Source organism: Pieris rapae, chromosome 1 (genome assembly GCF_905147795.1).
Source record: "Pieris rapae chromosome 1, ilPieRapa1.1, whole genome shotgun sequence".
NCBI classification, from domain to species: domain Eukaryota; kingdom Metazoa; phylum Arthropoda; class Insecta; order Lepidoptera; family Pieridae; genus Pieris; species Pieris rapae.
The window spans coordinates 1,353,505-1,377,065 of record NC_059509.1 but is presented as its reverse complement, the minus strand read 5'-3'; the positions used below and the strand labels follow the sequence as shown (position 1 = coordinate 1,377,065).

The 23,561-nt window shown below is 32.0% G+C and overlaps 1 protein-coding gene across 1 annotated transcript; it reads right to left on the bottom strand.

The window, feature by feature from the left end:
• Positions 1-216: 216 nt before the first annotated feature.
• LOC110994469 lies at positions 217-23,110 on the bottom strand. The gene is made up of 5 exons (XM_022261107.2): positions 22,745-23,110; positions 6,733-6,939; positions 5,083-5,194; positions 3,650-3,760; positions 217-454 (listed from the first exon to the last, which is right to left on the bottom strand). Exons 1-5 carry the CDS (start codon positions 22,956-22,958, stop codon positions 277-279), a joined length of 822 nt encoding a protein of 273 aa, XP_022116799.2. The 5' UTR covers positions 22,959-23,110; the 3' UTR covers positions 217-276.
• Between the last annotated feature and the right edge of the window lie 451 nt (positions 23,111-23,561).

Here is a 23,561-nt window from a genome sequence, read left to right as displayed (position 1 = left end):
TGTATAAGGATTTACCCCTTATTGATAAAACCTACATATTATTATGTAAATGTTTTTCGACACGTCTTATTGCACTCTTTTAACTAAAGTACTTTTTGGTCAGTCCTATAATTGTTAAATATAATTGCAATGAAAAGACACGAGTTCTTTAGTTAATACGGCGCTATGACATATAAATAAGGCTAATAAAAATATTTCTGAGGCGTTTTAAATGGCAAAACGAAACGTAATCTCAATAATCTAACATGACAACTGACAGTTGCTGTTCAGTAAACGTCACCCGACGACAGCTCGAACGGTATTCTTCAAGATGTCAGTCACTAGTTCTGTTGTCCTGATGATTTTGATCCCAATCTGGTCAATGAATGTGATTGCGGTTGTGTATGCCTCTTCTATCTTTGGGTTTCTCGTCGTCATGCCTTGGCCAGCCGTCGCCCAGCTTACCGGTGTTGGTCTGAAACGACATAATAAATCTTAATTATATCAATATAATTGTTGGCGAAGTGGCTTTGATGTACGATATTTGTACCTGATTGAGCACGGTCGTGCGTTCGAATCATGTGTACGAATGAAATTTTCTTTCTATGTGCATGATTGCTCCTACTGCGAAGGCAAACCTCGTAAGGAAACCGGCATGTAACAAACCCAAAAATCGATGATTTGTGTCAGACACCGGAGGCTGATCACCTACTTTATTCTGAGATCAATTTAGAATTGTAGCGACACAGTTTTTATTATGTATTCCATCACATACATATTTAAAATTCCACCACAGATTGCACAACTTAAAAATAATTTTATTTTTATGAAAATTCCCTAAAATAAATCCTTGACATACTATATCCTTTTATTACCTACTTTGACGTAAAACAAGAAGGATAAACTTTAGAAACACGATTTTGCCATTAGAATACACAACTTTGTATTGCATAAATACAAAGAAGAATTTTGGTGATGACTGATTTTAATTTTTTTATATAAAAAATTGGGCACGTAAGGGAAATTACGTTCTAAGGATGATTTCTGTAAATTAAATGAAATTTAATTGTCAGACGTAGTCTGTTCACTTATCGTGTACAAGTAGGTATATAGACTACGATAATAACATAATTATAATCAGATGTTTTTATTATTCTATGTTAATTTTTTTAAACCGATTTAAACGAACACGAAAGTTCGAAGCAATCGGCAATAAAGCCGAGATTTAATAAAGTTACAAATTTGAACCTCCTATTGCCAAAATGCTTGAATCTGTACATGCTTTTTACGATGTTTTTAGAAATGTTTTGAGAATTACGTTTCCACCCTTCTGCAATTACTACTTTTAAAAACTGGTTCGAGAAAAGGATAGTCCGTACTTTTTTGGCCGACTTGGCTGACAGTGCCCTCAAAACAAAAAACAAAACAATGGGGTACGGGTATGGCAATAATTTTAAAGCGAATACATTACTAATTATTGTTTTGAGAAAATATAACTTTTTTACTATAGATGCAATTATAAATTAATTGAATAACGTAAGTTAGCCGTGTGATAAAAAGTTTATTATATAATAAATCGGTTGGCCAATAGAATAATTTATGTTGTATATTATAATATAATTAAATTATTATATAATGGTTATCTTTTCTGTGATAAATCGAAAAAAAGGATATTTTAATGTTTTTTATCCATGAATGATATACCTACGTATCTCTAGTTACAATAAATGTTAAGAATCATTTTTAAATAGGATTTGAAGACATGCTGTAATTTTTCTGCTTTTGGTGTAAAGTAAGTGTTAGTGATTATTTATTGCTTAATGCAAACTTACATAGGTTATGTATCAAATCAAAGCAAGACGGAAATTTTATCCCATTGTAAATTATAATCTTTGCATAGTCATTTAATTGCTTTGGATTCTGAATAGTTAAAGACTGTTTTGAGCTCATGCCATTAATGTACGTACATTTAATTGCTACACAAAGCTATTATGGGAAATTGAGGTTCCAAAAATTAACACACACAGAGCGCTTACACACCCATTCAAACACTCACACATTCACTCATACTTAATGTCATAAAGACATAGTTGTAACACTAAAGTTACTCATAAAAATGTACCACGGAATACTTGTTATCTAGTTACCCACAACACTAGCTAGCAATATATGAATTTTGTCACAACCCTTATGTCATGAATATAGTTATTATTATTATTAAAAGTATTGTAAATATATAAAAAAATACTATGACTAATTTGAAATTATTCTTATATCTCTCTATCTATCTTCATAATTTAGATGTCTAAAGAACAATCTCGACATTAGCCACTAGGCATTTTAATAAAACGTATGTCGTCAATAATTGTATGTCTGTTAAAGTTTAATTACATTAAGCAATAAATATTTAAACGCAATTCAAGTAACTAATGAATATCATGCAATGTATTTTGAAACTGTTTCTATCAGATATTTTCCCTTGATAATACGGAAGTTGCGGATCACAATCATTGTTAAGTTCTATAGTTTCACAATGGTTAATGCATTATGTTATCTGTGACAATTTAATTTTAACCCTTACAACACTTTTAGATAGTTAAGTTATTTAAAATCATAATTACTGTGGCGTCACGATGATTTTTTGGATATGGCCTAACATATGTCTATTTTGCTTTCTATGGCTCTATGCGATATTAATAATTTTAAGGACCAAATTCCAAAAATACATTGTTTCTGTTAGTCTATAAATTTTAAATTAGGCGCTTTCAGCAATAATTATAGAATACATCACTTGTTGTCTATGATATATCTATGATTTGCTCTGTGTATAAACTTACTTCCTTTTTCGCCATTGTTAACAATAAAATATAATTAACACAGTGATTAATAAAATACTCGTTTCATTTAACAGTTTCTTTTCACTTTGATTTCCATGATGACAAAATGATTACTTGCAGTAGGGAGAATGGAAATATATGGTGGAGTTGAGTAGTTTATGTATCCATTTTGATAGATCGATACACGATTTAAATAACTTCGTTTGATAGAAATCAGGATCAATCAGCGATCCTGGATCAGCGAAGGGTATAACATTAAGATACTCCCTGATATCGTGTATAAAATATACATTTTACTTGTAAAGACAACGAACCCATTAAAGTTTTAATCAGGTTTATGTTTTATTGAAATATTTTGAGACGTTTCGTTTACACCAGAAAGATATAAATACACCCTTTTTTGGGTTGAATGAACTGAAGGCATATGCTAATAATAATCTCAAACCCAAAGGATATTTTCAACATTAAAGAATAAAATGAGAGATATATAACTCACAGATTTGGAATGTAAAATTAATAAAAAAATAACAAAAATTTAGCAAAATATAAATATAAATAAACTAAGAAAATATAGAATTTAAATAAAGAAAACTAGTAAATGTAAAATGTTAATTAAATGTATAAAACTGCTATGTAAGAAACATAATATAAAAATAATAATAAGAAATAAAAAAATGTAAATAAATGAATTAATGAACAAATAAATAAAACAAAACAAGGTCCCTGATAAGCAAAAGTCAGGGGTGGGTTCGCAGTTCCATTAAAAAAAAAACTCACAGGTTTGAGATTCATGACCGACCTAATATTATCCAATTATTTATTATTAAACTTACCTCGCTGGCCGTGTAGGTAGAACGGTAGACCACATTGGCGGCAGAGTTGTGCGCTGAGTAGCCACTCCTGACGATGGACTACCCACCATTAGCTCTCCTTCATCACCAAATCTAAAAATACATTATGAAACAATAAAGCCTATTCCTCAACAGACGCTATGGGTTTCATATAGATGTCCCTTATATGTATCAATTTTTATATAAAAAACAATAGTATTTACAAAAGGCCGTGAGAACTAATTAATGAAGTTTCACAATTTTTTGTCAAAGAATCTTATTTTGTTAGTTTGACTTGGTAAATTTGTTATCAATGTCTGTCCGAAAGTCAAGCCAAGTAGAATTGTTGTTACTGGAGGGTACACATTTTATTTAAATTAAAAAAAAAATAGAAAAGCCTTAATGATCGTATAATATAAAGTAAAATATGATAGTATAAAATTGTACATATCCTTGAATGTAACATATGAATTAGATTATTTTGTATTTTAATTACCACAAGTGGTTTATGAGAAATGGATTGAAATATCAATCTCCAGTAGTAAAAATGAAATTTGGATTGAGTAAAGAAAGCGGCTGTAAATCTATGAAGCATGAATTTTGGTCCCATAGCACTCGTTTGCCTTCATTCCATCATTAATTGTTTCATAGTAACTACTGAGATTTAAAAAATAGTAATATATTAATTGAAAAAAATATATTTTAATTAAATTTTTTCCTTCTCTCTCTTCTCTATTTTCCTTGCTGTTATGAACTACTTATTGCTTTAAAAAAAATATTTGCACTTTACATTTATTAATACATAGATACAAGATTAAAGTTGAACTGTATAATTTAATCTTCAAAGTATAAAAAATCAGTTGTCAGTTGTCATGTCGCGAGGACTTGTTTTAATTTTGACTCAAAGTAAGTTACATGATAATCAATTATCTGTAATTATATACATAAGAAAAATATCCTGACATTCAAAATACAGATATAATTACAAAATCAATTTAAAATTATAAAGAATTTAAACGTTTTCCTTAGTTTTTTTTCTAATAATTGTATGCAAATATTTTAATCCGCACAGCTTTATTGGATATTATAAATTGATTACTAATTGATGCCGCCACACTGGAGCCAAAATATAGACAGAATAGTGTTTATAAAAAAGATCTATATTTTTCAAGCACACACAATTTAAAATAGGTAAGTTTTTACCTGTCAAAAGTTTAGTTCTAACTAATACCAGGCTATAGGAGATAGGGAAGAGAGTAAAGTCTTAAAAAAATAGTAATTTTATTCCCTGATTTTGGTCTCGTAAGGGCAAGAAAGCTGTTGATCGAATCTGTTTCGACACTGTTTATTAGACAAGTGATTAGGATATACCAATATTTACAAAAATAATTGTTCTTTATACTAGAATATTTTAAAAGGGTTAATCAAGTAAGTACCTGTTGAGTAGAAGAGGTCTAGGCGGAGTTGGTGTTGTGACGGGTTCTTGTGACGTCACTGGAGGAGACGTGGGTGGTGCTGGCGGCGGCGAGGCGGACGGCATCTCGACGCCTGAAAGATTATACGGTGGGTAAGAATCGTTTAGTTTGCGCTTATCTGAAAATATATACATTAAATAGCAAGTATGTTTCTGCTCACTCAGGTTGCATTCAACCTGTTGTTCCCTTCAAGAAAAGATCGTACAAATTAAAAGGCCGGCCACGCACTCGCGAGCCCTCTAGCATCGAGAGTGTGCACGGGCGGCGGTATCACTTAACATCAGGTGAGCCTTCTGCCCGTTTGCCCACTGTTCTATATATAAAAAAAAGTGTAGAAATGTACAATAGAGAATAAATAAATTCAATAAAAAAATTTTTTTTTGAACTTTTACATCCGTTTTTTGTATGTTTATAATATCTCTCGTGTATCGGCACCTCATGGACAGGGCTATCTGTTTCCACCGGTTTCAGTTCGCGCCTCTTTTATGACAATGTACAGTTTTGATGACGATAAGACATTCACTGAATCGGTCGATCTATTTGGTGAACGGCTACTTGATGCTCTGCCTTTTGTGTTACCAAGCACGATCCGTTTTTCCAAGTTCTGATCGCCTCTGCCCGTTATTTATAATACTAATTTAAAATTTAAACAATTTATCATTCGGTCAATGTTGTCGTGTCGTGTTTTTGTACCAGGCAATTTAACGCAAAAATTATAGTATTTTTTGTTCACTACGTTCGTCTGTTAATATTTTTAATTGAACCAATCATTTGTAATTTCGAACCAATATATGTTTGTATGTTAAATTGTGTTATTAATACGCAAATTAATTTTTAGACTTTTTTCAATAAACGCTGGGTTATAAAAACATTTGATGGCATCGACTTCCAGTCTATTTAGAGTACTATGTCTTCATAATGAGCTATTTCTTTCCCATATCACCGCGGCGTCCGTCGGTCCAACACCGAGCGCTTTTTAAGGCAGTTTTTGACGTGCACCCCTATGTGGAACCAGCAGCAGACCGATGTATTTCGGAACCAATTCAACTTGGGATCCCTCTAACAGCATACAGCATATATAAAAGGCTGTCAAACGCGGCGGTATCGCTTAATATCAGATGAGCGTCCTTTCCATTTGTCCATGTTACATTAATATGATACTATGTATGTATGTATGATAATAAACAAGAGAAACATATATAATCTGGTAATATGTAAGACTTAAGATCCGGCATAAAACATTCAATGCTAAAACCGTGCCATATAGCTTTATATATGAACCTCAACCCGTTTTAATTACCATAACAATGTAAACATACTATTATCGTATTTTTCGTGGAAATAACAACGTAATGACAAAAAATATATTTTTAATTTTAAATAAAAACAAAAATACATTGTGTTTTTTATAAACAATCTTAGGTCTTACTAAGGTGAAATTTGAAGGATTCGTTACCTGGTTAGAGAATCTTAATAATTCTGTGTGATTGTACCCCAACCTCGGTAATTATTTTTCTAGGCCACTTACACTATATGTGTAACATCTAAGATAATACTTTGTATGATTTAATAAAATTATAAAGCATTCGAAATAGTGGTAAAACTACTTACTGCTGCTCGGGATAGCATTAAATTGTTCGTTCGCCAGATACACTTCGAAATATCTGGTGAAGTCTCCAGTGGGATCCCATTTTGAGGCTAACTTCGCCCATTCTTCAGGATACTCGTATTTCAGCCGCTTTATAATCTTCACGGCTGTTCTCTTCTGTCTCTCCGTGCACCTGACGCATTTCGTTCTTAATGCTTCTGGAAGGAGCCCTGAAAAAGTACAAAACTATTTCAATAATCATATGAACAGGCTTTATTAAAACACTAATGGTAATCACGTGTCACATGTAAAATATTAATATAAGAAATAAGGATAAAGTAAAATCTTTATAGTAGTTAAAGTTTAATAATTTTATATCAAAAATTTGTATGTTTTTTGTATACAATTTTATTACTTTAGTTGAAATAGATACTTATACTTATAATAAAATAATTATAACCGACATGACACGTGTTTGAATGCATGATTTTCTGATAAATATTATCACCCAGTCAAGTTTTGAGCGATTCAGAGCTGCTTTGCACGCATAGAGAGAAATAGTGTAGAAAATATTTGCTTATTCATAGCTACTAAGCTAGGGTTTGTTGCAAACCGTCTCCCGTATATCAAATTCATCACTTTTTTGGAACTCTGACTTGGCGTTAAGCATCGACATTTAATTAACGTTAAAGCGTGTGACTGATATGTCAAAAAACCTAATTTAAAAAATTACATAATTAGTCTTAATGAGATATGGTTTTTTGGTAGACCAAAGGCTGGCATGCAGTTTAATTAAAATTAAATATATATTTACAGTTTGTGTATAAGTGTTATCGTCGAGTTTGGAGGAGGCCTTTGCCAAAAAAGGGCACACAGATGCACCTGAATTAGATTAAAATGAAAATTTGTTTAAATGTATAAAATATGTAATGTAGATTATCTGAATAAAGGCTATTATTATTATTATTATATATATTTACAGTTTAATTGCAACTTAAAAAATCAGATACATAATTCCATAATTAATGGCCGAAACTGACATTATAAAAATAACATTATACTTTATTATAACTGGTTTCAAATACCAGCGAATAACAACTGAGTTATAAATTTAATAATCGTCGTAATGAATTCGATCATAATTTGCTTCTTGATGAGTTTTTTAAAGGTTAGGTTTTTATTTGAGGTATTCTTTCCAGAAAAATATTAGTTAAATCTTAGAGTAACTAGACCTTTAGCTATTGTAAATAATACTCAGAAAACGAATGGCTATGACATTGATTGTAAAAGGAATTATTGTGTAGTAAAGAACTTGTTAATACATAAACAAAATGTGTATAAACGGGAGACTACCCTAAAGATGCCATCTGTATGTTATGACCACAAAAAAATAAAACTTATTTTTTTTCATATCAAGTATTCTTAACAAACCATTTTTTTATGGATTCATTAATAAAGCTCTATTAATGATAAAAAGGAACTTATTTTTCAACATAGGCGTAGATAAATTTATATGATGTTAATATACTCATAACATCATTTTGAGTCCAATTCTATTCAATATATTGTTTTTTATATTACAGAGATACCGCCATCCATGGACACTCGCACTGGCAGAAGGCTCGCAAGCGCACTGCCACTCTTTTAAGAATTCGTACCCTTTTCTTGAAGGACCCTAAGTCGAATTGGTTCGGAAATACTTCAGTGGGCAGCTGAGTATTTGAGCGGCAAAAACTGCCTAGAAAAACTCTCAGTTGTGGAATGGCGGACGTCAAGGTGAATTCGGTAGAAGACGCAGAGTATCCCCATACTATGACTGATTTGACGTCATCGCAACAATGCACCAAGTACAATGCGTGTTATGTAATAAATGATTGAACTTGTCCTTAGCACAATAACTTTTCGTTTGGTATAAAACGTATTGGACACCAGACACACTACTGCAAGCTTATCATTGCAAGAAATATTAGAGTATTTCGATCGCAAGAAACAAAAACAAATGAAGGTTTCATTTGTTTTTATTAACCATGTAATGTCCAAAGTAAAATAATTTTATAAACAATTTTTAGTTAGGCGTCGTTAGTTTTTTATATTGTTTTTAATCTCGCTCATGATAGAGCCATTTGCGTGACCTACTTGAATGTGTTTAACTACATTCTAAATAATATAGCTCTTATCGCGATAAACATTTGTAATATTTATAAAAACATGTAATTCTCCTGCAATCTTGTTCTTAATGAAGCTGTGGTAATATTGCATATGATTTATGATTACTAGTAAGCATTGTAACTGGAAGCCGCGTGGGATGGCTTTTTATGTGAAGTCATTGACTTTTATTGCTGCTGAGGACTAGTTTACTTTTTCTCTACTTTTTTATTACTCATTCCTCATACCTAACGATTGAAACCTCCGTACCGCTAACGGAATTTAAGTAAAGTAAGGTTTTTAAATACTTTAATTGCCACACAAATCAGTGATATTTAACGCCTACTTGTATTTGACACATTCCTAGTATAGATGCTATGTTAATCAAAGTAAATCACGCTTTTAAAGACAGAATCTCTCTGCGTGTATTTAATTTTTATTTATTATTTTTGGTCATCAAATACTGTTTTTTATGTAACTTAAAATTTATGTTGGCGCTTGGTAGGTAGTATCGGTGACCCCAGACCTGGTGCTTTTCTGGATAAACGAATAGGTATCGTAATACAGCGATAAAATGCTGCCAGCGTTAAAGGCACACTGCTACAGGCACAAAACATCCTGGGAATCCAGAGCAACTGTGATAATGTGATAATTTAAACTTGTCATGATGCTTCATCACGTCCGTACAGTAGTCTGATTTTTCTACGTGTACGGTGTACGGTCGTGTACGGTGAAGAATAACATCGCAGGGAAACTAAAACATCTATGGCGTGTGCCAGGTTACGGCTTACTTACTTGCTTATTTTAATAGACAAATAATCAATTTGCCCCCTGTTGGCCTGTTCTAGAAAAAAAAATCACGAAACATATACAGATAATTGGGGCCATAACGAGGGATTGTAGCTCTACATTTTCTTAAGTCTTTAAGCGGTGGAGTCTGAAAATTTCTTCACACTTGTGAATTAGACGCGATTGAACCCGATACCTTTTTAGAAATCACTAATATGATTGCATACAACGTGTGCGATGCTAGACGAACTTAAACTTATAGGTATTATGAAAATTACAATTACACATGACTAAACATTATTAAACACTATGGGAACAATTTTCTCTACACATACCGTGAGAAAACCGTTTTAAAGCTATTTTCCCATTAGGACACATTAATACACAAAACACCACTGACTTTCCATTTCCAGAATGGTATTTCGTAAACAATGTACAAATAACATTAAAATCATGTTACGTCGTTGCATTGGTATTCTGAAGATGTATGCTGTGAATAAAATAATAGTTAAGCGAGCGACATCGAATTTTAACAATTTCCTTGTTGAATAGGATAATAAGGGCTTGTAAACATGTGTAAATAATTATTGACGTACACGTGTATCTAATGAACGCCAGAAATACTTTTGTTCCAAATTCGATGCTGATCAAGGGTACTGGAGATAGTAAAAAATCCTTAAGTAGACGTCTACTGGATAGATTTTAACAGTAGGCAAACGGGTAGTACGCTCACATGATGTTAAGTGGTACCGTCGCCTATGGACTCTTGCTAAAAGGCAGTTAACTGCGTTAAGAATTGGTACGCTCTCTTCTTGAAGGACCCTAAACATTTCATTTTATTTTGAAGCAATTATCTCTATTAACATTTTACAGGAATCGTGGTGAGCAAGACTTTCACTGTTTAGCACTTAGATATGTAATGTAAATAATGTAATTTAATTTTCAAATGCACATCGTCAAATCAAAATATCTTTATTCATATTGGTTAACTTGTACACTTAAGAACGTCAAGAAAGATTTATATGAGTAATACTCTCCTAAACAAAACCAATGTCTATAAATGGTTTGTAAATTAGATACAAATGTAAACAAACTATGACTGACTCAATTTTTCTCTTAAGTCTGAGTAGTTGTTGCGTTCGATGCATGACAATGAGATCGTAAAATGACATGATTTTTTGTGGTGAGATGTTATAGAAGAATAATATTTGATCGAACATAAAAAGTAGTTTGAAAACTTACATAGAAAACACCGAAACCATCAAGAAATGTAGATTATTTCATTTAAGATATTTATAAATGAATCTATGTCTATTATGGTATTAGGTACAGTTCTGGAGTAGGTCGCGACGCAGGTCCCTCGACTGGGCAGTTGGCAGCCGCAAAGAAGACTGTCAGGGTTACTTCAGGGTTCGCTCACTCCGCCGAAAACTGCCGCAGTGGTCATCACACTGCGGAGGGAGGCGGTAGAGCGAGCGTTGGGTAACGTAAGCGGACGTTCTGACCAAGGCCAGGACGGCCTGCCTGACCTGGGAATTGCCATGATCAGCATCCGGCTAAAGGCGACGGGAGCTTTTGACGGCGATTCAGAATGTGTGTAGTCTAGCACCGCAGGCGGTATGGAGGGTTCAGGAGGAAATTTTAGTGGGTCGGGCTTCTCCCCTCTGGTTAGCAGAGGGATTAAGAGATAGCCACCCCACAGTCCCTGCGATAGGGACTGCATACGCTCACGGGCCGGCATTTGTATATTTTTACCTCCTTCATAAAAAAAATGTGAGCCGTCACGGGACGCCTGGTAGATGTGAAACATCGACATTATTTTGTAAAACTAATATGCAGAAAAGAACAGACTGATAGGAACTAAATATGTCATAATGATAAAATAAAATATTACGATTTTTTTCCAAATAACGATGACTATTTGTTGAATAAACATTATTTTCATTAAATATTTTTAATGTGAAATTTACTACTGCATTTAGAATTAATATCATATAGCGTGGCGACGCGTCGCCACGGCATGCGTCGCCACGCCAGAAATCGGTGATACGTGCGGCCATAGATGTTTCACATCAAAAAAAAAATGGTGTGGTAAGCAATGACTCATATAGGAAGGTTATGAGCCTGTGGCTCACCGCAGACATAAATGTTTGTGGCGACGTCCATTCAATATTTTTTAAAGTATTTTCTATTAATATGAACGTTTTGTTAAATCTTTATTATACATATAATTTTATGACTAATTTAAACTGTACCACAAAGAACGATTCGGTGGCCGTCGATACATAATTTTATACTAAAGTAAGTCCTAGTACATTCCTCGTTATACTGCTCCTTAGTACAAAGAGGTATGTACGAAAGGCACACAATAATGTCAGCCGTAAGAATATGGAGAAATTGTTACTTTTGGAACAAAGATAGGTTAGACCTTAGTTAGATGCTGTACCTTGCCTTACAATAATAGTTCACGAACACGCACAAAACACTCACTATAAATGTCTAAATGGAGGACGTAACTATTGTAAAGAAATTACCGTATCCATATATAAAAATGTATTTAACGTTACCCAAGTAAATCTCAACAATGACTGATAAAATATGTGCGGATCGGCCGAGTAAATATTTTTGTGATAACCCTCATTAAATATTATAAAATAAAAATTATCTATTTCGAACTTAAACATTTAATTTTATAAGAGCAGTCCCAACATTGATAAACATGAAAAATTGTGTTGTCTGTGAGATTGTGGTAATAATACTACTTTTAATCTTTATATGACTGGGGTCAGTTTGTAGTTAGTTCTGCCATAAACCATGTCTATGCTGTTGCAACAACCTACATAAATTATTCCTATTAAACCTTATGAATTGTAATTGTATGTTTATAATTCTACATTACAAATTTCGTAAGGTTTTATTCGACGTTAAAAAAGACCTTGAATCAACTTTAATTTTAGAGTTATCAAAATCTAGAATATTCTTAAAAAATTCTTACGTAATAATGATGATAAAAATGGCCAAAATGATTATAACACAAATCGATATGAAGACTTCTTTAATTAAATGTTTGTTTAAAATAATATTTGATATCGGCCAGTTACACAAAACAGTTTGTGCACGTCATAAAATACGTAACCGTTATGGAGTACCATAGAGAAAATATGTAAGTAATTAAGGTCCACAGACAAGTTCAAGGTAAGGCATCGAACTCGTTTAATCTACTGTTATATATTTATAAATATGCAACAATCGAAACAGTATTTTGTCTTAAGAATAATTGATGCATTTAAATCTCATAAGATTCAATATGGGTTGTAATAGTACACCATTGGAACTCATTGAAATTTGCTTAAATTTGCGATCTTAGTCATGACTAACTTTGCTCTGGCACATCCTGTAGACTAAGCATTATATGTAAACAAAATTATTGTTTTATAAGTGAAATCGATGAATTGCCATATTTTCAGTTGTTCCGAGAGCAGACCAGACAGATTATATACAATTCAATCTGAGCTTCTATTAGTATGTTCTATAGCTATGAAAGATTCTTTTTCTTTTCGATAATATTGCCTTCGGAGACATTGTATTAGATTTCTAAGATTATAGTGTTATGGGCCATTGACATTTGGCACGAAACCATAAACGCTAGTCAACCATACAAAAGCATATAACAGTTAATGACCTACAATCCTTTTATGTCAAAGTGTCAATCAGGTGTGAATAACCGGCGATTTTGACATAAATATATTTAGTTGTCATTTCTTATACCGCTTCAGACGAAACAATTCGTGTCGATAAAGTATTTAAAACTTATTTAAAGGCAACTAAATATAAGGACAGGAAAAGAAGAAGAGAACGCTTTAAAAAAGGTGAGTGAAAAATATTGAAGCGTTAGCAGCGAATGGAGAAAGAAAGCCATGGATAGATAAATATATAGAGGGATATATGAAAACACCCGAGTATACCCTCTAACTCTATAACTTCGGGTAATAAAAAAACATATGTAAAGATTGGAAATAAACAGCCTTTTTTTTAACATATTATTAAACAATAAATTCTACACCTTAAAAAGAATGTTGTATTCACAAAATAGTTTTAACTATAAAGCCTTATATAACTTTATATTAATTAGAAAACATGGTTTAGGTATAAATCTATACTAAACTGTATAACGTAAATGAATTACTGAATTTCGAACAGAAGTTGCAATAAGGATTTTGTTAGTACAACCTAATACGATATAACAGGAATAATATTTATAAAATTAAGATTTATAATAAAAACCTCTTGACATTCCAGGAAAAAGAAGTTGTTTCATCTCTATTACAAGCACCCTTCTAGCTATAGACTTTATTAAAAGTCTTCTCTCGGTAAAAGTATAATATTTGTAATAGCTGACACCAATCTTATTGATCTGTAAACTATACTTATATCTCTATTTCTAAGTATTAATTTTAAACTATTATATAAAATTACATCGCGACGATTAATAAAGAATACTAAGATTTATCAAGGTTTCTCTTATCGTCTGTTGTCTGAAGTGGCACGAAACGTATTATTTCTTAACCTATGATTTAAAAAAATTTGAAGAATTTAAGTTATTTATGTCATTGTTCGGTCACGTAGTCGAGAGCTTTGCATTGGTAATCCTTGTACTTCCGTGAGAATGGTTCCGCATCACAATATAATGTTTGTTTTTAAATTAACTTTTTTTAAACTGTAAACAATGGAAAACCAAGGATACAAGTAGGAAATCTTAAAATCAATACAAAAAATATTAAAAATATGATATTATTAAAGATTTATAAAATTGTATTGTTTAAAATGTTTTAAAGTGGTCAAAATTATATTTTAGTTTCTCTGATGCTTTAAATGGAATTTAGAGGAATGTCATCATAATGTCACCCTGTCAATCTAAAGCCATCAACGAATATTTCGTGTTACTAAAATAAACTTAGCACGTTCGTTCTTAGCTTAGGCGTGGATTTAGTTTTTAAATACATTGGTTAGTACGTATAAGTCACATCTTTCTACTCACGCTAATAAAAATTCCAGTTACTCAATTATACATTTATATGTTTTTAATAACTTTATTTATATCGGGACCCAAAAATATCAACGTCAACAGAAAAAATCTTAAAAATTGATTCTAAATTTATATTTACCAGTTCGCAAGTCAAGGCCAAGAATAACTATCTAGAAACTCTTTAACACTCTTTTTAGTCGCCAAGTCTTGAGTCATACAATATACATGTTAAGTTCAGACTCTTCAAATCATCAAGCCGCTATTTGAGGTCATACAACGTACTTAAAACATGTTCCAATCCTAGTCGGTAACAATCTTTTAGAACAGGGTGCAAGCCGACAAGAGGCTCACCTGATCTTAAGAAACACCTCACCTGATCTTACAGCTCATGGACACTCTCAATGCCAGAGGGAGTTACCAGCCTTTTAAGAATTGGTACTTATTTTTTTTCTCGAATCGATCAAACAAAAAGGTTTCAGTTTGTAAAAGTAGAAAAAAAGAATGATCAAGATCTCTGTCAATTATGAATGAAAGACTTTTCCTTCATCAATGTACTTACTTAATTTTCAAAAACTAAAATGACTAAAGATTGTCTTTCATCTTCATATCATATCTATAACGCGATGTGGGTTATAATGTTGCAACCGATAGATTTTATCGTAAAAATTTCATCCATATTCAATAGAGTAACAATTGAATAAACTAGGCCACATAAACAAGAACAATTTACATATTTATAGGTGAGATATTTTCATTTATATTTTGATGATTTAAAAAATCATGTATTTATACATTGAATTTTTTCTGTCTATCATCTTAAAAAAATATTCTGACTACTAAAATTAAAAATTCAGATTGCGTATACGAATTACGCATTATTTATTTATTTTTTCCACTACATTTTTCTATCTTAACAGTTATTACTAATTTGATTCCCACACCAATTATCCTACATAAAAACACATAAAAATTAAACTTATACGCCTAAATCTTATAACTAACAATATAGAGTTATTAATAATGAATTATGTTAGAGCGAGTACTTACAAAAATATATAAGACGTATCTCAAAATCTATGATATCGGTTTTGATTAACTGTTGATCTTGTAATATATCTGATACAAATAAAATAGCTCTTATTTTCTAAAATTTGTCGAAAACACACGTGCACTAAATAGGCATCATACTCAAATATTAACCATTTTAACATGAGTAAAACCAAATAAAAACGTTTCATGTGCAAATGGAATCACTGTGTACATGTAGTATACATATATAACACTGTCAAGCATAGTGTTTCATGAAAGAGAAATTTTAAAGAAAGTTACGACCAATGCCTCTACAGTTTTTACTTTAAAATAAATATTTTTACATTACGTGTGTTTTTTATTAATTACTTATGAATGTATTAATGAAAAATGACGTTTGGTGAAACTTACTTACGTTACTAATTATTAATAAACAGCTAAGAAATATGAAACCGTGATAAATAATACAATTAAATTAAAAAATATTTTTTTTGTTTCAATAATTTAGAATTAATATCTAGGGACTTAGGAAATGATTTTTAAATAAATACGTATTTATTCTTTATTTTAGATTTGAAAACAACACTTTGTTGTAAAACAAATAAATTAAAGCTTTTTCCGACGTTACGTACGATCCGTGATATTAGGTAAATATTATATACAATTGATTAGTTTAAGCATAAAATAAATTTTCATATTTTTATATATACTAATATTAACCCTTTGGTAGGAAGTAAATATAGGAATTATTTCAATATTTTCAAAATAAATCCAGCTACTAAATAAATACCGGTGACACAGTTTAGGTGAAAGATTGAGATGACTTGTAATTCCTTGGATTATTTTGAGCTAATTCTCACGAGGATTTTCAACATTACGTGTAGTTTATTGCTGTTTTTAGTTAACAACGCGAATACTCTTGTAACGGTGATCGGTGTTTAGGCATATAATATAATAAATAATGTATAGTTGTTAATGGCTCGCTTATGTCTACAAAATTTGACAGAAAAAACCCTAATTCATAAAAATCACTTACTCACACACTAACGACCCATGTTACGCAAAGTAAACTTTCCATTTCGAGCACATATTTCTAAAATAATATCTGCGGAAGTGTATTGGTAACATTTCCGTACTGTGACTTCTACTGCTAAAAACGAGGTTTAGATAATTTAATATCCATGTGTAAAGTATGTAGTTTTCTATTTATTTATTTATTTGTTTCTATTTCTCTATAAATATAACCTTCGTTATATTTATAGAGAAATAGAAACTATAAGTGATGCAACGGACGGCCTTATCGATAACAAGCGATCCAGGCAACCGTAGCAAAAAACTAAAAAAATTAAGTATGATTGGTAAATCTTATAAAAAATTATAAAATCAACCAACCTTACTCTTAAATAATACAAAATAAATAGCATATTGTTTTATGAGAAAGACTTTAATAAATATAAAGGTATAAATTTTATTAATAATTTAGATACATGGTCATATATTTATTATTTAAATTACATCCATATAATATTCCCACAGTGGGGTATAGCAAATTTGAAGTGAATTATTATAACCGTTAATTCATATGAATAAATCAATGACACTACAACCTTCTTAAGTCTCGGCCTCAGATTTCTGTATGTTTCATGACCAGTTTTTTGTCAGTCTAATATGCAAGTAGGTGATCAGCCTCCTATGCCTGATACATGCCGTCGAATTTATAGCAAGACGATGCTTTCTTCATCGTTCGAGCGAATGTTAAATGCGCACATAGAAATAAGTCCATTGGTGCACAGCCGGGAATCGAACCTACGACCTCAGGGGTGAGTTTCGCACGCTTAAGCCACAATTAAATGGTACGTTATTTCTTATACAAAATGATTTACAAACTGTAATTACACAAATAAAATATGTTTGTAACCTATTAAAAATGATATGTCAAGATTAAACTAATTTATTTCTATGGAAAATAAACCACGCCCGAAGAGTAGCCGTCGGCGGCCGGAAATTGATATATTTACTCAAAACGTTTAAGGAAATGACCAGTATGTATAATTTATCATATAAATAATTCCATGTTTGTGAACAAGATGATTTTTAATAAATGCATAGGTTCATGTTTCTCTATTATCCGTTACATAATAATAACATTGCTTTAATAATGCAACTTCACGGGTAACGACACAACTTTCTTTATTTATTTAATTATTAGCAATCATAGAGCTTAAATACATATTATATAACAAAACACTAAGACAATACAAAACGCTGAACCAGATTACATAGATAAACCATATATATGAAACAGAATACACGTATAAAGTACATTAATAGACAAAGATGCATTAAAAAAATCTAAAGAAACCTGAAATTTAACATTTAAAACAAAATATAATACTTAATATTTCAAATTACTACTTAAACAAAATCAGAGTCTTGCCGCCTCTTCGAGTACATCCTCACACCTTTTTTTGAGTTGGAAATCAATCTCCTGGTAATTGGTGTCATAGTTCGATAAAACCCGAAACAATGGCGAAATATGCAGGTAATAAATGCAGAGTTTGTACGTGGCAGATGGAACAATTTTATGTATTTTGTCGCATAACTATGTTTCCTTTATCGGCATTTGTACCTTATTAAAACCATATCCATCAAAGTATTGTCTACCATAAAGATACTGTAGTGTCGATCCAAACAATATTGATTTATTACTCTTGATAATTTGATCACTGCTTATGTTGATTGTTACATACATGACCTTTTTTATATCAAGCAAAGCATCTTCATGACAGGAAAATATGACTCAATGTTGTTATCTACTTTTAGGTTTGCTGATAGAAGAGTTGAAAAAACAGATTGGCTGCAGCCAGCGTATTTCAACCCAGAGGTGTACAGCTGAACACCAATGGATTTTTTGTCTTCACATCGTCAGGAAACCGGCATGTCTTACACCTAGAAGATGCCAAAGTAGTCGCGTAGAGGGAGAAGGAGAGAGAGAGGGCAGAAGGGAACAGAAGAAACGGATGACATCTAAGGCCAATAAACGGTTGGAGCACCAATTTTGTGCCGTGCAAAGTGGCAAATTATTAAAAATACAACTTTCTTGTAAGCGGTTAACATCCGAAAAGAATTGCATAACACGATGTCATAAAGAAAGGCATAACTTTCACAAATCAAATGTTTTGATGTGAAACCAGTATTTTACATTCAACTAGTGGTTTGTGAACTGGTTACGGATGGTTTGATTAATCGTTACGTCGTATTATCTATGTGCGAAACATTATTTGCGTAATTCTAGGCTAAATACTGTATGCGATATTAAAAAATAGCTTTTTTGCCAAAGCGGCTATACGTACATACGTGCTCCGTTTACTCAAAGATTTCCGGACTAGATTTGTTTTTGAATAAACTAGACTGTTAATCTGTACTAAAGAAGTCATTTCTGCCCAATTGTTTAAATAAAACTAAAACTACATATCGATATTTAAAAGGCCGGCAACGCAATCGTGAGCCCTCTGGTATTGAGTGTCCATGGGCGGTATTACTTAACATCAGGTCTCCTGCCCGTTTACCCCCTGTTCTATAAAAAAAAACAATCCGATCTCAGTTGCTAGTTTGTATTAAAACAAAAACACTTCTATTGTGGGGACAAAATGCCGACATTTAAAGATAATTTTGTTGCGTGTTCTTTGTAATTAACACATTCAGGATCCATTGGGTGCTATGCCTAGCACGATGCATCAAGGTCAAGGGCTCTTTTCCGAATGAAGGCATTAAAACCTTCCGTTCGCGTACATAACAGAGGCACTGCAGAATCTGGGCAAGGCCAAAGCCTAAACGTGTTGTTCAACGAATTCTGGATAAAAGGGGCCCATAGGCTGTGGTAAGGATAGATAAATAATTAGGAAGAGGACTATAATCTGTATAATTAGAAATCGTTATTAATCAGAATTCTATTTTAACAAAACAACCAAAACTATTTTAGTTAACAACAAATATAGTTAAACCAATATACACGCATAGCTATTATTTCTTTATTTTTATTTATTTATTACATAAACATAGTTTTAATATAAAAAATATACATATCTTACACGCATTTCGTAAATCAATTACTTGATCATTGTAATTAAGTTAATTATGCTTTTATAACATTAATACTTTGTTACGTAATTATCTAATTAGTTTAATGTATGCCGATTTGTCTCCGTTAAAGACGCAATTAAATGATATCAATGAAAATAGTTAATAATTTGTCTTACTATGCTGTAATCAGCACTTCATTGAGCTACTTAGCAAAATGACCAGACATTGGTGAACTATTTGTATCTAACACTTAGTTAATTAATTTTTCATTCAGTCTAGTACTTCAAACGCCTTTAAGATCATGACATAGTGACATGCCATCTTATCTCGTTATTTATCACGCATTCGTTTGTTTTACAAGCAGTTAATTGCGCGTAAATTTTTGCTCTCAATTATCACACATGTTTAAACTATGGACAATCGGATACTTATTATATACTTATTATATACTTAGAAATATCTTATGATATGGATATAAATGTATTAAAATGACACTGGAACTGAAGAAGGGGTACCGCTAACTACACGAGTATATTCATGCAACTTCCATGCAATCTTTCCAGCAAAATCGCAGCATACAACAAGAGGGGACTCATAACAGTAAAGAAATCGCATGGGTCCGCCGAGATGAGTATACGGATCGCATACATCACTGAGTTTAATTTGAATGATTTATGTAAATCAATTCATATTGATTTGCAGTAAAATCTATGAAATATAATTAAAAATATGTTTTATGGATTTAATATGGAATTATAATTTACGATGCACTTTGACCGCCATTAATGATTGCCATTGCGAATTCGAAGAACCTGGATTCAATACTGTTGAAACATATTGACATAACATAAACGAACATAATAAAATCATTGACACACGTCAATGTATTAAATTGAGGCTACTTGGGCAAAATCGCTCGAGGAACATAAACTCCACTAAGTTAAGTATAATTCACGTGAATGAGAATTAAAACTGGTATTGACTGTTCTTATCAGTATTAATATTGACAGCAGAATATTTCCTCCAACCTTCGAGACCCTATAAGGTAGGCAAGGACTCATGGAAGGCTCGGTCATCTTGATTTATACAAAATATTATTTAATAATCTCTTATTCTATAATTTCGTATAAGTTGGATTAAAAAGGTCTGTAACGAGAAGGTTCTTAAACGAGTTGGAATGTCGGTATGTTTTGTACCTAGTACCTGCTTTAATTAATTATGATGGGTTAAACGTTGGAAGAAGGAAGACAACATGGCTTTGCAACATTAGGGAGCGGACAGGTATTGCGACTGCGGAAAAGTTAATCATCTGGCACTGGAAGAAGCATCAAGAGAATAAAAGGGAGGCACTAAAAGAAGTTATTCTATTTAATTTCAGCAAACTCGGAATGTACCATTCATATGAAAAGATAAGAGTAGAGACTTCGAGGACTGTATATGAAATAGTTTCACATTTAACTACAAAATATTTTAGAGAATAAAGCCGGGACAGACTTTGATATATAAAATAGTACTAATGAATAAAATTATAAGATGGGTCATCATCGACAAAAATGGAACTAAGATTAAACAACAATATTTATTTACATAAATAAAATAAAAATATAAAAAAGCACGTATAATAACTTAGTAAAGAAATAGTGTAAATGTGAAATAATTATATTACTTAATATTATAGATTATTGAGCAAGTACTTACTCTGTTTCGTAATGTCTGAATACATCTTTATATTTTATAAAAAACATAATTTCAATAGGTGACCGTCAATCAACAAGAATGCAATACCAAGAATAAAATTACAATTACATAAGAAATTAATAAGGAATAGCAAAATCATATAACAAAAATTAACTAACTGCTACGGGCATTGACAATAGACAAAAAGTCTGTTCACTCAACGGACAATAAAAATGGCCTGTTAACCTATGTAATTAACTAAAGTAATAAAGCGAATCATATGTGCCCTTTTCAGAAGGTTACTTCTAGCTGCGGGCGTATAAGTGAGCTCGGGCGAAAGTATCTCTGACGTATTCAGTAGGCACATTGAAGATAAGGCACTGCCAAATTAGTCATTGCCATGTAAGATTTTTATAAAGTATCACAAGCGCGAATTCTCGGCATATTCTAAGCTCGTTGTAGCTGAACCAAGAATAAACTTGTAATACTGGAATATAATGTTGTCGGTAATCAACCCTTTGCTCTGACTAACGTTACTGAAATCTATGCTTAAGTCGATTTTTGGCGCTACGTATAAATTTCGTATGTCAACAATATATATGTATATATATGTATTTGACCTATTATGTAATTTAATATCCTTTTAAGCTCAACACGACAATTGGTTTGAAAGATTCTGTCGTCTGTTTGACGAGATATAAAAAATTAACAACCGGAAATGAATTTTGCCTCAAAGCAATATAGAACACACTTATTTTTATTATTAGTGACGTGAAACGGAAAAATTGATGCAGTGGCAAATGCATTGACAAATACAGTGGCAAATGCAGTGAAAAATGATGGCCATGAGCTCTGGATATGGCTCTGCTGTTACCGCATTCTGCCTATGGCGATTGTTGGTGCCGCGGTTTAGTGGGAATGCACAATCCCAAGTCCCAAATAACCCTATCGCACTAAGCAGTGCGAGCGCGGTGGTTAATGCATTTCCCCAATTAAAAAATTAGGCCATAATTTACTGAGCATCATTTAACTGTCTGATTCTAAAGAACATAACAGTTTCCTAAGTATTTAATATTATCTTAAAAGTTTTATTACGTATTGTTTGACCTTCACTTAAAAATAATAGCGGTCGTACAAAAAATTTAATTAGAGTAGCTCGCGTTCTATTGATGGCTTTTTATAACTGAGATTTATATAACAATCTTAAATAAATTGTTAATTTTCGATTTAAACTAAAAACGTTTAACTATTTATAGGAATGAGATCGATTATGCTTTATTACTCACTTTTCAAAGCTTTTCCTTCAGGTGTGCACCTTAGTCCATTAATTAAACACTCCACGTAATTTCTGACTAGTCTTTTACTATTAAAAAGTGCATCTACATCTAAATAATCATATCGAGCGTCATATTTGGGCATATTTTTCATAGCTTCAATGTCTTGACCCGAAACGTCGTACACCGCACTGGCACAGAAACACAACACTATTAACAGCCGCATTGTGGGAAAATGTGTTCGTCAATTGTCAAAAAACTACTTCGCGGTTTCCCGCGCAAATGTTGGTGACATTCGTGCGTTCGCGTCGAGATTGTGTTTTGTTGTGTTGCGCGCGCAACTCGACCGGTAGTTTAAAAACAAGTGACCGCTTTACGCCTGCTGAGCAAGAAATCAAGGGCAAAAGGATTCAGTGAAGGGTTATATATGGCGGATCTTTGATTCTAAAAATAAAACAAAATTAAATACTAGAAGCAGGAGAACTATGATTGTTAAAAAAACGTTTAAATCTTAAGCAAAAATTGTTTGTTTTAATGCAATAATTGTTAAATTTGAGAGGTGTATTGGTCAAGTGGCTTCAACGTGTCTCATGTCTGAGGTCGTAGGTTCGATTCCCGGCTGTGCACCAATTGACTTTTCGTCTATGTGCGCATTTATGATTTGCTTGAACTGTGAAGGAAAACATCGTGAGTAAACCGGCTTTAGACCCATTAAAATGGTATTGAATCCAATATCCAACTCTCTGGGCCTTATCCAATAAATGTAAAAAAATGCGTGAACGATTCTGTAACGGTAACTGTAATTTACCGTATAGAAACCACTTGTAAT